This window comes from Megalobrama amblycephala, linkage group LG17 (assembly GCF_018812025.1).
Source record: "Megalobrama amblycephala isolate DHTTF-2021 linkage group LG17, ASM1881202v1, whole genome shotgun sequence".
NCBI classification, from domain to species: domain Eukaryota; kingdom Metazoa; phylum Chordata; class Actinopteri; order Cypriniformes; family Xenocyprididae; genus Megalobrama; species Megalobrama amblycephala.
The window spans coordinates 15975912-15991366 of NC_063060.1; the positions used below are offsets into that span (position 1 = coordinate 15975912).

Here is a 15455-nt window from a genome sequence, read left to right on the forward strand (position 1 = left end):
TAAAGAATTTTGTTGGGTTTGAAATGGTAAAACAATAGATCTACACTGTAATAAGAATAATAACAATAAAATCAACTAAATTACTGTATTTCATACCATAGTAAAATGACTCAATACTCATGTGACTGCCATGTTAGTGTGATAGAGATTCAACAGCTGTGGTGCTTTTTTGGTTCTTTTTGTAGCTTGTCAATGTATGCTGCCATCCATTTTAATTATATGAAGATGACACAATGCAGTACTGCCGCGTCTGCCGCAGACACTTTAAGCATATTTGCTTACAGACTGTAATTTATTTACTTCGAAAACAAATGGAATTGCTGCTGTGTTAATTAATGCTAGAGTCTGCTAGCAAAGATGCTTGATAGCAAACTTTATTTCAAAATTAGTTATTCTTACAGAGCCCCACACATGACATGCGTAAGAAGAATAAAAGATATCGTGGCAACAATTGAACTAAAACGAGGAAAAGGATTAGTAGGCCTACAATGGGCCACCACAAATGAATAAATTGAGGGAATGATTTCTTATAATTTGTGGCCACAATATCTAGTTTTTCTTCTGCATGTCATGTGTGGGTCACAAACCAAAACATAACTGCACGTCCCCAAAATGGAAACCCAGATGTTCTCTGTTTGTTCTCAGAAATAACCAAAAGGGAACCATGCACCAACATTAGGGGAACTTGAGTGTTGTTCTGTAAGTGATTTAGGTGCTTGTACCTGTCTAGTGGAAAAAAACACAGTGCTGCAGATCCCTCCAAAGACTGAAGTGTGTCCAAGGAGTCGTGGTGTAGATTGACCACTTTATCAGATGTATTCCAGCGAAATTTTACGTTTTCTGTAATCCAAGCCAAGGTGTTAAAACATAGAAACAACAACCTTATTAAAGTCCTTATTAATAATCTTAACCTTATTAAATAATCAAATCAGAGAAACTTCCCTTGCTCCCTGAAAAGAACAGAGATAAAAAAAAGGATATTTTATGCTGTCCACATCTTCAAAAACATTGGTTGCCAGCCAGTAATCCTATATTTTCATTATTTCAGATAATATGTTTGGGAGGAGAAATGACATTTCAATGTAGTCTTACAGGAACTGTAAAGCTCATTTACATAAAATTGAGAGTCTGACAGGTAGTTTATTGCAAAAATATACAAAACAATTATTACAAAGGTTATCATATTGTTTTGAAAATCAGATTGAGCATTCAGAACCAGGGTAAGTCACTATTAGAAAGACATTTCTAACTCCTAGAAACCTGGTTGATTAATAAGACTGTCATCCTTGTAACTTCCTATCATAGTTTTTCTTTGAACAGTTTTCATTTTACTTTTCCAAATAAAATAGAACAACAAGTCAATAGACTTGGACATTCTTTGTCACCAAATAACAGGGAAAAAAATACTACACAGTATGCTGACAACTTTGGTCAGGAGAAATGTCTCTTTTGTTTGATCTAATTTTGGTAAAGTAATTTGGAGCCTGATTTGCATATCAGTACAAAGTTATTTAAAGTTTTACATCAATTCCATTGAGAGAAGTTTCTTCTGACTCATAATTTCACTTCCCTAGGATTCACTACCAGAAGCCTTCAATAGGTAGAAACTGTGACTCTCTCAGAAAGAGACAATCCATCAATTCATCATCGCTCAATAAATAAATAATATATATAATTTTTGCTGCTTGTTCAGTTTAGTTCAATGAATTCACTGAAATGAGCTAAACTTAGTCCATTTGTGTTGGGATCACATAAATCATTTCTGTTACGCAAGAAAAAAATAAAAAAATAAAATTGGGCAGTGGCTTCCAGCATGCTTGGAATAGGGTGGAAGAAAGTAAATGTTAAATTATGTTATAAATTATTATTTGATGTGTTATTGAGTAAAGGGAAAAACCTGCTAGTGTTTAAAGGTCCCGTTCTTCGTGATCCCATGTTTCAAACTTTAGTTAGTGTGTAATGTTGTTGTTAGAGTATAAATAAAATCTGTAAAATTTTAAAGCTCAAAGTTCAATGCCAAGCGAGATATTTTATTTAACAGAAGTCGCCTACATCGAACGGCCAGTTTGGACTACCGGTACATCCCTCTACTTCCTTCTTTAATGACGTCACTAAAACAGTTTTTTGACTAACCTCCGCCCACAGGAACAGAGTTGCGTTTGTAGAGTGTGTTTGTCGCCATGTCGTCGAAACGCTCTTATTTTCATCCCGCAGTCCAATCACCGGGTCTGATTCCGGCTCAAATTGATAGGGTAAAATTAAAGACATGTTTACAATAACACTGAGCGTGTGCATCTCCACGTTATGGTAAGAGGCGTGACTTTTCCGGGCACGGTGCGCTCAGAGCTGTCGAATCACAACACAGGAACCGCTGGCACAATCAGAACTCGTTACGTATTTCTGAAGGAGGGACTTCATAGAACAAGGAAGTCATCAGCCCGTTTTTATGACAGTGGAAACAGCGGTATACAGATAAGTAAATTATGTGAAAAATACTGTTTTTTTTTTACACGCGAAACATGAACACGTTATATTGCACACTATAAACACAATAAAAGCTTCAAAAAAACCACGAAAAACGGGACCTTTAATATATAGTTGTTTGACATTTACAAGAGTGTAGCGTCACAATTTTTCATTATATTTAATGAATAATCCAGCAAACCCCCTCTTCCAACAACAAAACTATGCCAAGTTGTCTGTGACAACCAAAGACAAAGGATCATAAGCTTTCCATTTTCATGTTTGAGTTCCTATTGGCTCACTGGCCCCCTGGAGGTGTGACCTCTACAGAAGTTAAAGGGCAGTTCCCCTCTCTCTCTTCTCCTCTTCCTTCTCCTATTTGCTGTTCATGTGAAAAGACTGGAGACATCCAGTCCAACCGCAGGCCCTCCCACTTCCAATTCTATTCAACCATGTATAAATGCGTGCCATAATGTTATTAATTTTAAATGTCTTCAAAGTTTTTCCGGGCAAGGACCCCTTAGGCAATAGAGAAATGGAGCAGGCACAAACAGAGCTACATATTAAAGCTGCAGTCCGTAAATTTTCTTTTTGGTTAAAAATGATCCAAAATCAATTTTTGAGCAAGTACATAACCAGCCAGTGTTCAAAACTATCTCCTTACCTTAGCCTGATTCACAGTGGTAAGATTGTAACAATGTTAAGCTTGTAACAATGTTTTATAATAAAATCGGTACTGGTGGGTTTGCGTGGGAAATTCGAGCATGCAGCGGTTCGTCTTTGCGTCACATCTGTAAACAGAAAGGAAGGTGTCCCTACTAGTAAACTATATGGCTGTGGAGGATGCTGCTGGTATTTGATCATTTATAGCCTTTTCTCACAGCAGATGGACTAGTTAAACTTATCTGAACTTATCTCCCTGAAATTTCCTAACTCTTCTATCTAGATAGCGAAATTCTCTGTTTTTAGTGTTATATCTATTTCTTATGTGTTCCATTATTATTATGTATTTGGTTCTTCTTTATGTAAAGTACTTTGAATTACCATTGTGTATGAAATGTGCTATACAAATAAAATTGCCTTGCCTTTTCATTTTGATGATGGATTGTAATCCAGAAAGGTCCAAATGACAATCATCATTGACAATTGGAGATTAACCTGTAGTCGAAAGCAAAAGACTTAGGACTGCGGAGTGGCTACAGAAATTGAAATCTACAGGTAACGCTAATACACACTAAATATACATAGTCACGCAATGCTGATGTTGTTAACATTAACAATTTTAGAACAAAGTATAACAGTAATAATAATTTGCACGGTTTGGCATGATATCAGTTAAGTGATCGTTAGATTTTATCACCGTTGGCAGCGTGATTTATTGTAGGCATAATGTTTTTTCCCTCAGTTGGTCAAAACAAAAGTGGCAGATTTGTTACTTACTTGTTCAGATGACATTTTCCAGTGGAAATTCTTATTTTGGTCATACTTCCAAGATGTAGAATCTGTGATTCCGGAGTACAGTATCTACACCGGTGTGGTGACTAACAGCAAACATTAGATTCATCCGCGCTGAGCCATGCCAATGCACAACCCACATAAAGATGATAATTCCACAAATAACTGCAATTGCAGGTTTCAAACAGAGATGGCAACAGAGGCAAAACTTACGGACTGCAGCTTTAAGCATATAGCCTTCAATATTAGAAACCAACCATATTATGATAGTTATATTATGTTAAGATAGTAGTTTAGGTCTAAGCATTTTATTGTTGTTGCATATGCGTTATTGGCTGTATATTTTCATTGTAAAAATTAAGATTTACGCATAAGCATACGTTGTAATAAAAATCATAATTCATTAGTCATTTACAGTTGTTAGTTATTCTAATCAATTTGCAGATTCATACATTTTAATTTTACTAGTCATGTAGTCAGATGGACAATTAAAAATGTTCTTGAACTTCTGCTTAAAGTTTACTAAAACTTAACATTTTAATTTTACTGTGTGACAGACAATTAAGAATAAAATTACTGAGAATCTGAAATTAGTGAGGGTTCTCTAGTAAAATGCAGATGTAATGTGTAAACAACAGCTCCACCATATCAAGAACAGCAATGTACAGTGAGACATTTAAGATTATTTAAGTCATTACTTTTACAAATGATTGGAATGGAATATCAAAAATATATTGATATGAATATTTTTTCTATTAATCTATTAGTCTGCATTTATATTGTGTGTATCTACTTTGACATGCCATATTTTTGTCCCATGCTAGTTATTACTATTTCAATTGCAATTTCAAGAGTGAATTCCGCATTTATATGCAGAGGTCACTTCTGAAAATCTGTGGCATATAATTGGCTGTCGGTCTTTAGCAGCATGAAAAACAAAAATCGCTCAACTTTCACTAGAAATCTGTCACTCAGTTTGAGACCTCACAAAGTTCTATTAATATAAAATCAATAAAGTTGTGTACACAAGAGATCAACAAACGTGATTGGCTACATTTCTCTGCTGCAAAATCATGCACTTTGTCTTTATATATTAATATATTATTCTTTAAAAATATATATTATGTCAAACACTCATATCAGAAAGCACAAGAAAAGCTACTGTAGAGTCATAAATTTAAGATTTATTATAACAAAACCAGGAACTGTTTGTGTGGTTGGTTTGAGCATAATTCCTTGCAGATAAATTGGATTGCATTACAGGACTTGACACAGTCATGCTGGTGTAAAGAGGCGGATGAGTGTGTGTTTATGTGTGTGTGTATGGCTCATTGATCAGCAAGTGACGACAGCACTGGGCAGAATGCACAGTTCATTTACAAGTGGTGCGTGTGTGTATATGTTTCTGATACATATACATCTATTGGCATGTATGCATAAAGGGTCATCTTGTTCTAGACACACAGTTCCCTTAAAAAGCATTGGTATACAATATTTTTCTTATTTACAATCATTGGAAAGAGAAGAAAAAAAAAAAAAAAAAAAAAAAATCACCATTTCTCGCAGAGAAGATTAGTAAAAAAGTGACGAAGTCACCATAAAAGAGTAAGCAACTCCTAGGAGTTAGTCTTTCAAATTTCCACTAAATTTCTAGTTTTTATACAGGCGGGAAGCCTTGATTTACTGAAGAGATACAGTATTACTTTAAGTGCCCTATCTACAACAGTTAAGTGTGGTATTACTAGTGTGTACCGTACAACACAATTTTACGTCAACGCAATCTTCTGTTTTTAAATCAACTTAAAGTCTGCTGTAGCTTCTCTCGCATATGGTAAATAAAAAACAAAATCAAAATATCCAGAAACTTGTTGGTAATGACAGTTAATGTCGCAATACTAGTGTTGAATTATATACGTATCGGTTTAAGGTAAATAAAAGTTAAAACAGTCAGTAATCAGTAGTGAACTGCTTTTAAAACTCTAGTGAAACGGGTGAGGCACGGTAGAGCGCAGGTCACTCTTGTGTTCTCTTAAAGGGATTGGTTGAGATCTTAGTGGACTTTGCAGGAAGTGGCGTCATATTATGTTGCCAGTTTGGTCCAGTTTCGTGACCTTTCCGAGCCGTTGTAGGTAGATGACTGACAGCTTCATATTGGTTGACTGCAGTAAAGCAGTGACCTGAAGATACTTCACTTTAGCACTTTAATTTAGTAAACATTCAATCGTCATTCACTCAGCCTCATGTCGTTCTAACTGATTCACTCAAAAGTGGTGGCATTAGTGCAAGAAATGCTGTCAGAGTACTTCAGTACTGGGCAAAAGACTGCACGTTCAAGAACTGCAGAATAAAGCCAACGACATGACGGTGAGTAGATGATGGCAGAATGCAACGACTCCTTCAGAGCGGTGTGTCGTAGTAGTCCGCAGGTCGTTCACTCTTGGTTGGCCTCTGTTGGTCCTGCTGATGTTGTTTCATGATCTCCTTCACTTCCTCCTCCAGTTCTGGAGGTATGATGAACTGGTCGTCGGGGTCGGGTTGAGCGGGGGCCGTGAAATAACCCCCTGGTTTCTTGGAAGGTGCCTCGGCGACCTCAATCAAGTTGTGGCTCTGCTCCTGCGGTGCCACCGAGCCGTTTCCCCTCCGCTTCCCCAAGGTCTTGCTCCAAGCATCCATTCCTGCAAAGTTCCCAGTCTTGTCCGTCTCCAGCACAGGTTCCGAAAGCTTCTCTGGGGTTTCCGGGGTGGAAGGTGGAGGTGGCGGTGGAGGCAGCAGATGGACCAGACAGTGGACGTCAGCTTCCACTTCCACACGACTGCCGTTGGAGAAGACGCCAGCAATGGGCTCTTCGTCCTCGCTGTCCAGGCCATTGTCTGAGAGTGCGCTGGAAAAGGTGGCGCTGGAAAGTTGCCTCTGGAAAGAGCTGCTGGCATTGGGAGCTAGATGGAGTGTGCAGCAAGGGAGGCGTGGGTTCTGTTGTAGCTGCGGCGGGTGGCTCTGTGGATGAAGATGGATATGTGTGTCCTGCAGCAGGAGTGGGGGCTCGTCCGAGGAAGCGGTGGATCCCACTTCGGAGCTCATCTCGGAAGCACTGACCTCGGAACTGATCTCACTGCAGGAGGACGGGGGCACGCCAGCAGAGGAGGCTGGGTACAGACCTGGCCCGGGGCTCGGTGGGGGTTGTGGCGGCGCATGGATGCTTCCGGAGCCTGGCTCCGCGGACGCCGAGCAGCAACAGCAACAACAGTCTTCAGCCACGCTGAGCTGCACCACCACGGCACTAAGGCTGTCCGTGCAGCCGTACGACTGCGCCAAAGTGCACAGCTTTTTGGCAGCTGCCAAAGCATCGGGCACCTTCCGTACGGCTTCCACCGCCTCGCTAGGGTCCATGACTTCAAAGAGACCTCTGCTGCCCAGGATAAAGAACTCATCTCTGGGGGTCAGCGGGAGCGTGTTGACATACGGGCGAGGTAAGACTGCTGGGTAGAGGAATGAATAGCCCATGATGCGTGTGGAGTCTGTTACGCCATTCACTTTGTTATCCTGTTTAAGAAGAGGAATTCGCCGTAGTGGCGCACTTTGGTGAGTGAACATAGCTCTTTGTAATTGTTATACTAAAACAACAATGTTCAAAGACTGTGTTTGCGAGAGTTAAAGGAATGGTTCACCCCAATTCAGCCTCAAATCTGTATGATTTTCTTTCTTTGGTTTGAAGAATCATTTAGCTGTTTTTATCCAGTCACTGGGATTCAACAGTTTCAAGCCCCAAGAAGCATATACTATAAAAGTAGTGTAAAAGTGGTTTAATCCAGGACATCTGAAGCGATATGATCACTTTGCACTTTTTGAACAGAGCAAAATTTAAGTTGTTGTTCAGTATTATTCACTTGTTTTGGGACATGAATAATTTAAATTCTACATTATATAGATTATACATACTGATTGTGTCGCTTCAGAAGAGTGAGTGGATTATTTGTACGCTAATGGACAAAAAATGGCTTGTCTGAGGAAGCATTTATTTGTAGTTTGGGTTCCTTGCCCCAGTCGCCTCTGGCTTGCACAGTTGGGGACACTTGATGTACAACAATGTTTCTGATCTGCCTGCATTGACACCATAGTATGGGAACTGAACTGAGCTGGATGATGACATCACTGTTTTCTCCTGAGCTGCTGTGTAGATAAATTAACTAAATTAATAACTAATGATTTTTACAAGGGAATGAATCAATACTGAACTTACTTAAAGGATTAGTTCACTTCTGAATTAAAATTATCTGATAATTTACTCACCCCCATGTCATCCAAGATGTTCATGTCTTTCTTTCTTCAGTCAAAAAGAAATTAAGGGTTTTTGAGGAAAACATTCCAGGACTTTTCTCCATATAGTGGACTTAAGTGGGGTACAATGGGTCGAAGGTCCAAATTGCAGTTTCAATGCAGCTTCAAAGGGCTCTACACGATCCCAGAGGAGGAATATAAAATTATAAAATAAATAAAAAATTATATCCTTTCTAACCACAAATGCTTGCCTTGCAGTGCTCTGCGATGCGCCACGCATTATGTAATTGTGTTCAGGCCCGGATTGGCTAATCGGGAGCACCGGGAGAATTCCCGGTGGGCTGGTCTGTTTTTTGGCCACGAGGGCCGGTGTTGTCATGGCACTGGGTTGAAATATGGATGCTCTAGAAACTGTCGACGCGGTAAAAATGTACTAAGCTGAGTTTATGCATGGGCAACATGGGCAACGGCCCAGGGCGGCATCTTGCCGGGGGCGGCACGGGGCAGCCGCGTAAGAAAAAAAAAAAATGAATGCACGCTCGGGTTTTTACCGTTCATTTGCATGTAACATCAATGATATCATGTAACCTTGTGGGTCAGTTAACCAGGTCAGGAGGGACTCGGAGTGTGTGCCCGGAGAAGAACTCTCACTGAAAAGTATCTGAGAATATGGGATGAGGTGACGTCTGTAGGGAGAGCGGGAGGGGAGCGGGACAAGTTCTAAATCAACACTAAATTATGGTAAGAAAAATGGTCTAAGCCACCGGAGGCTGATTTAGGTTGCCTAAATAAATAAAAAGGAAGAGGGGAAACATGATAAAGATAAAAAAAGATAAAAGATAAAGGCATGTATGCAGCTATTTCTCATATCATAATAGTAGGCAAATAATAAAATATAGGGCCTATCATTTATGTTATGCAATGTTTCTTGCTAATATGCTACACATTGGGAAACAATATTCATTTTTCTGTCCAACTAGCTTACATAACCAGACAGTAAAATGTGATTTTTGTAACATAATATAACTTTTTTAAACAAATGTGATATCACTCACTTCAATATTTTTACTGTAAAGTTGTGCAGTTTGGGGGAATTTATGGTATTTTTTGTTATTTATTTGCCTCAATTTGTAATAATTGTATATAGTAAGTATATATATTTATATAAAATAGGAAAATGTTTATGTTAAAACCACTTTAAAAAAGATCTACATTTCTCAATTTCATTCAAAGTGATAGACATGAAAAATGTGCCTGGGTTTAGTGGAAGATTGCTGCCATCTACTGGAAAGTAAACACAAAAATGTTTAAAATAACATGATTTTTTAACTACAGTCACTAGATGGCTAAAGAATTAATCAATGGTTCACGTTATAAAATCATTATTATACAATAATAAATTACTATATCAATTTTTAGCATTTTTGCACTGAATTGGAAATAATATTTTTGAAAAATACAATTACAAGGCCGTAGAGAACAGTGCACAATTTGCAGACTTATATACTGAGGTTTTAATTACATTATTTTAATATTTTAATATTATTTTAATAAAGGTCTCATGTGACATAGGTGAAAGTACAGATCCAGTGTCTACAAAGCAAACATGCAAAGACTAAGCCAAACGGCCTTTACAACAACAACAACAACAACAAAAAAAAGGTGATCAATTATGTCAGACGATTTTGAAGTTAGAGGAGAAAATGTTTTTTGCTCTACCGTGGTATTTCCGCCTACGTCACACATGACTTTACTAATGTGATTACGGCATATGTGGCAGATCGCAGAGCAGTGCACAATGACCGTTTGTAGTTAAAAAGTATAAAAAAATTATTTTAGAAAATGAACGATTGTTTCACTAGACAAAGATCCTTATTCCTTGTCTGGGATTGTGTATAGCCCTTTAAAGCTGCATTGAAACTGCAATTTGGACCTTCCACCTGTTGAACCCAAGTGAAGTCGACTATATGAAGAAAAATTGAGTTTTACTCAAAAACCTTAATTTCTTTTCGACCGAAGAAAGAAAGACAAGAACATCTTGGATGACATGGGGGTGAGTAAATTATCAGGAAATTTTAATTTTGAAGTGAACTAATTCTTTAAGCCGGACAATGACACCATTTTCTTCTGGAGCTGCTGTGCAGCCAAAATTGTTTTCCTGTTATCACTATAAAGCTGCTTTGACACGATCTGCATTGTAAAACGCACTATATAAATAAAAGTGACCTGGCTACCGTTATATCCTTTTTGTAGCTTGAAACTGCTGGACTATTATTGTACAGAAAAAAAACAGCTGGAAGATTCTTATTAATACCTTATTTTGTCTTTCACAGAAGGAAGAAAATCACATGAGTATGGGCATGATGAATGATGACAGAAATTTAGTTACTCTGTGAACTATTCATTTAACTTTTATAAAAGCATCAGATAAGCAGAATCCACCTTTAAGTCAACATGAAATGGCATTTCACTTCCTTGTGACTCTTGAATGAGAAAAAAATGTCAGACAGGCTTTTAGTTTGTCACAGTGAATTGGTGTGCTGATGTAACCAATGGGCATTTCATATCAGAATGGAGTCAGAGCTGAATGAGCAGCCAGGTACCCCTATGTTAACGCTATTTTCAAATCTATCCTTATTTAACCAGCATTCAATTACCTAAGTAAATATTGGCAAGATTTTACAAAGGCAACAGCCTCAAACTAGGGGTATGCAATACTGACAAAAATTATCTTAATATGTTTTACATTTAATAAGACACTATGGTGCTGTTACCAATCAAATAAAATCAGTATCAACAAAATCCATTTTTGCACTGCAGAAGTAGCACAGAAGCTGCATCTAAAGCAGCATTTATTTACACTGCAATTACTTTTTAATGAATAATGATGAGATTAATGTATTTCAAATATTAGAACATAAAAATAAAATATTTTGAATATTGAAATATGATTTTAAATAAAATATGAAACTAAAACTACCAGTAGGTGGCAGCAAGTCTTAACTGCCTTAACTTAGTGAATCGAGTCATTCATTTAAACGATTTGTTTAAAACTGATTCTCTCAGGAATTGTTGCATGTCGCCCCAATGTACATGATATACAATCTAATGTATATCATAATGAAATAATATGTGAAATTAGAATATGTTTCTCAAAGCATAGTATGTTGAAAAGTATTTGCCAAAATTCCCAGATGGTCTTCTATATCTGGTACATTTTATTTGATTTGGCAATATCAAACCTGATGAAATGTATTTATTTGATGTTATCCGTGTTATATTTTATCTGTAACAAGATTGTAAACTTTTATCAAGATACAAATAGCACAATAGCAAAACGTGTAGATGCGTTTGGCAATTAATTAAGGTGACAGAATGCACATAACTCTGGACAGAGTGCAATTTTATGACGTGGTAGCAACACACTCCAAAGTATCTACTTTTTCTTCAGAAAAAGAGTACATACTTTTAAAGCATAGTAAAAGTAGAAAAATTGGGATGCAGCATCTGTCGTTGTTAATGGATTGTTGAATCATTGATTCGTTCAGAAACTCTGATTCATTCCGGAATGAAACATTAGCGTGTGTTGCGTGAGTTGCAAACAGTTCTGTTGTGGCTTTGTTCGGAACCATTTTCGATGACAATATATAGCCAAAACAGTAACTACAATTTAACTCACAATATTAACTTTTTGTTAACTGAACTGTTAAAATCAATATCACATTTGCAATCATGCTGCTATTCGGGAAAAACAGCACAATTGTTCATGTGATACTGCTTAACTATATAATATAGAACAGGGGTTTTCAAAGTCAAAGACATTGGGCCTCCCTCTTAACACAATGTACACAATGGTGCCTCCCCACCACCCAGTTTTTACAAATTTTCAATAGTGTCAGTTTGCAGAGAGCCCCGCACACCTCGGTTTGTTTGCACATCAATAATAACGGACTCTCGTCTCGTGTGCCTAATGCACGACTCCTGTATGTCACTAATAATCTTTACCTTGATTACAATCGTCATCCATCAAAATTTTACTAGTACGACACTAGATTGCTTTATCCAACCGAGAGATGTAGTTTGCGTATAATTATGCTCATGCAGCGGTTGGGTGTTTTTCAGTCTGTATTTCACATCACAATGAGAAATGGTTTGGGATGCTCCGAAACGATCACAGAATAGGAGAGAGATCATGCTTTGAAGCCAAATACACTAGTCTCTTCACCATCTCTGCACGCCTCTCCTGACATGCTCTGGCACCCCCCTAGGGTGGGGCCCCACACTCTGAAAACCCCTGATATAGAAATATAAGACAAAAACTCATACTCATTTTGTCCCCATATCTTGAATTTTGGGGGCATTTTAACTGCATTATATTAGGACTCTTCAAGGCTTGTATGCGTTTGTTTGTTTTTTTTTTTGCAAAGTGAGTAACATACTCAATGTTAGCTTCGTTAAAACAACAATTACCATATTATCGTAGAAGATACATACCACACACCTCTACCTCAAACAATGACTAAATAGCTATTGTTTGTTGGTTAAGATAAAATAATCGACTCTTATTACATTTTGATGCAAAGAGAATTTTTTTTTCTCTGGAATAACGTGCACAGATGAATAGAATAGTTCACAATAAGATCAGGAACAGTGAAACAAACTTTCATTTCATGTTGACTTCAATTCCAGGGGAAACCGTTCCTCATACCTCGGTGATGATGGCTTTATGCTGCCGCACACGGTTGTATTCCTCCTTGATACTGATGTTGTGCAGCAGCGATAGCGGAAGCGCTTTGCCGTCGCGACAGAGCACGGCCTGACACTTGCCCACATTAGCAGCAGTCAGGGTGAAGCAGCCAGCAGGGTCTGTGGGGTCGTGACGGATGTGACATAGCGCTGCCGAACCGCCCAGCTTCTGTCCTGCAGTGCCTAATTTCCTATTTACCGTAGAGGGAAAGGACAGACATATTTAGTATTAATCAAACATACCTCCATACTAACTGTCACCACTTATTATGCATCCATTTACCTCTGCATGACCAGGAAGGTGTTGGTCATGTAGTCTTCTTCACTCTTGGTCCTGTGCAGTTCCTCTGCCAGTATGTCGTTCATGGTGCACTGGAGTAAATATGGCACCTCCACGTTCCTGTCGCCGTCAAACACACCGTACAGAGCTTCTCTACTGCCGCAGAAGCTGTTCACCGACAGTGCAGCCACACATAGTCTGTGCAATGCAAATAGGACATTTAATAACCATTGATACAGAGGATTTCTGAAGTCAGCTATGCAGTAGTCACTCACTTGTTTTTGACGCCTGAGGCTTCAGTGTAGCCGTGACTCCAGACAGCCGGCCCTCCTGCAGTCTCATTGGCTGAGAATGATGAGGGGGGCGGATCGATTCGGAAACAGCGGATGTTACTATAAGTTGAAAGATGTGATCATGCATTATCAAATATGAATTCTTACAGTAAGTCAAAAGCACACGTCAAGTCACCCTTATTTCTATAGCGCTTTATACAATACAGATTGTTGCAAAACAGCTTCACTATAATAAACACGAAAATAATGATCAATGATGCAAACTTCATCAAACAGGAGACAAATTCTGCTGTAAAGCAGCTCTAAAAAAGACAATAGTGTCATTATTCAGCTCAATTCAGATCAGTGTTGATTCAGTTCAGTTTAGTAACAGTGTCAATGTTGCAAAATTCATCAATTAAAGGGATAGTTCACCCAAAAAATTGATGTTTATCTGCTTACTCCCAGGGCATCCAAGATGTAGCTAACTTTGTTTCTTCAGTCGAACACAAATGATGATTTTTAACTCCGTTGCAGTCTGTCAAGTCATATAATGCATTGAAATGGTAACACCATCTATGAGAATAAAAAAAAACATGCACAGACAAATCCAAATTAAACCCTGCGGCTCGTGACGACACATTGATGTCCTAAAACACGAAACGATCGGTGTGAGAAACTGAACAGTATTTATATCATTTTTTACCTCTAATACACCACTATGTCCAATTGCTTTGAGCATCCGGTGTGTGAGGTCTGAAAACGCAATCTGATCTCTCGCGCGTATACGTCAACGAGTGCGAGAGATCACTTCCTGTGTCAGAGTGCATTCAGACCTCACACACCGGATGCTCAAGGCAGTTGGACATAGTGGTGTAATAGAGATAAAAAAAAGTATATAAATACTGTTCGGTTTCTCACAAAAATGTCACGAGCCGCAGGGTTTAATTTGAATTTGTCTGTGCATGTTTTTTTTATTCTCATAGATGGTGTTACCGTTTCAATGCATTATATGACTAACAGATGGCAACGGTTGGAGTTAAAAATCATCATTTGTGTTCTACTGCAGAAACAAAGTCACCTACATCTTGGATGCCCTGGGGGTAAGCAGATAAACATCAAATTTTCATTTTTGGGTGAACTATCCCTTTAGGAAAAAATTCAATTTCAGCTGTAAAGCAGCTCTACAAAAGACAAAAATGTCATTATACAGCTCAATTCTGTCCAGTTTTTTGTTCTCATCCGATAATATCAGTGCATACAAAAAATATTACAGAATATTAAGTGCATATAACAAACACGGTCCAAACTGAACACTCGTCAAGTGAATAAAAATGGCTTTGGTGCAAAAAAAAGAAAAAAAGAAAAAGAAAAATAGGGGTTGGTAAACTTTTCAAGCCACTGAAGCAAACAGCATTCATAGTGCTCTACAGCAAGCCTGGCTGATGCTGACACAATGACTTGTGCTATTTGATGTGATTTATTTATATCTGATTTATTTATTGTTTTTGTTTTCTCACTGTAATTGGACACTCCTGTGCTTCATACTGTAGGTGTTTATCATAAAAACATTACTGAAGTTGTCTGAGGACAATCAGAAGAATTACAGTTAGATCATATATCAATATTTGGCGAGAAAACCCCCAATGAAGACCATTCAAAGGCATTATGTCAGGCAAAAACATTGGACAGATATTTTAAAAAGTGGCTTTACACGCTACATCAAGCTTTTTCTGAATGAAAGAACATTTATTGTATTCCTTATAGCAGAATTTATGTACTGCATTTTAACTGAATTGATTTTTTGTTGCATTATTATTGTTAATATATGTGCATCATCTTTTGTAATTAATCACACTAAACTATTTGACAACACTCATTTTAAGAGGAAAAAAATCAGTTTCATAGTTCCTGAGAAATATGTACACCTGGGAACATTCTAATTTGCGGCATAGACAGAAGTG

The 15455-nt window shown here is 37.9% G+C and overlaps 1 protein-coding gene across 2 annotated transcripts in view; it reads right to left on the reverse strand.

Moving 5' to 3' along the window:
• Window positions 1–21: 21 nt before the first annotated feature.
• The window catches only part of phlpp1 (PH domain and leucine rich repeat protein phosphatase 1), a 61508-nt gene continuing 46074 nt past the window's right edge, over window positions 22–15455 (reverse strand). Inside the window, exons 14-17 of one of the 2 annotated variants that reach the window (XM_048163125.1) lie at window positions 13495–13611; window positions 13223–13417; window positions 12902–13130; window positions 22–840 (exon numbers count right to left, since the gene is read on the reverse strand). In XM_048163125.1, coding sequence (XP_048019082.1) covers window positions 832–840; window positions 12902–13130; window positions 13223–13417; window positions 13495–13611 — 550 coding nt within the window. In that variant the 3' untranslated portion in view covers window positions 22–831. Of the gene's footprint in view, window positions 841–5082; window positions 7459–12901; window positions 13131–13222; window positions 13418–13494; window positions 13612–15455 lie in introns of those variants that run through there. The other variant, XM_048163124.1, reaches the window with a different exon arrangement.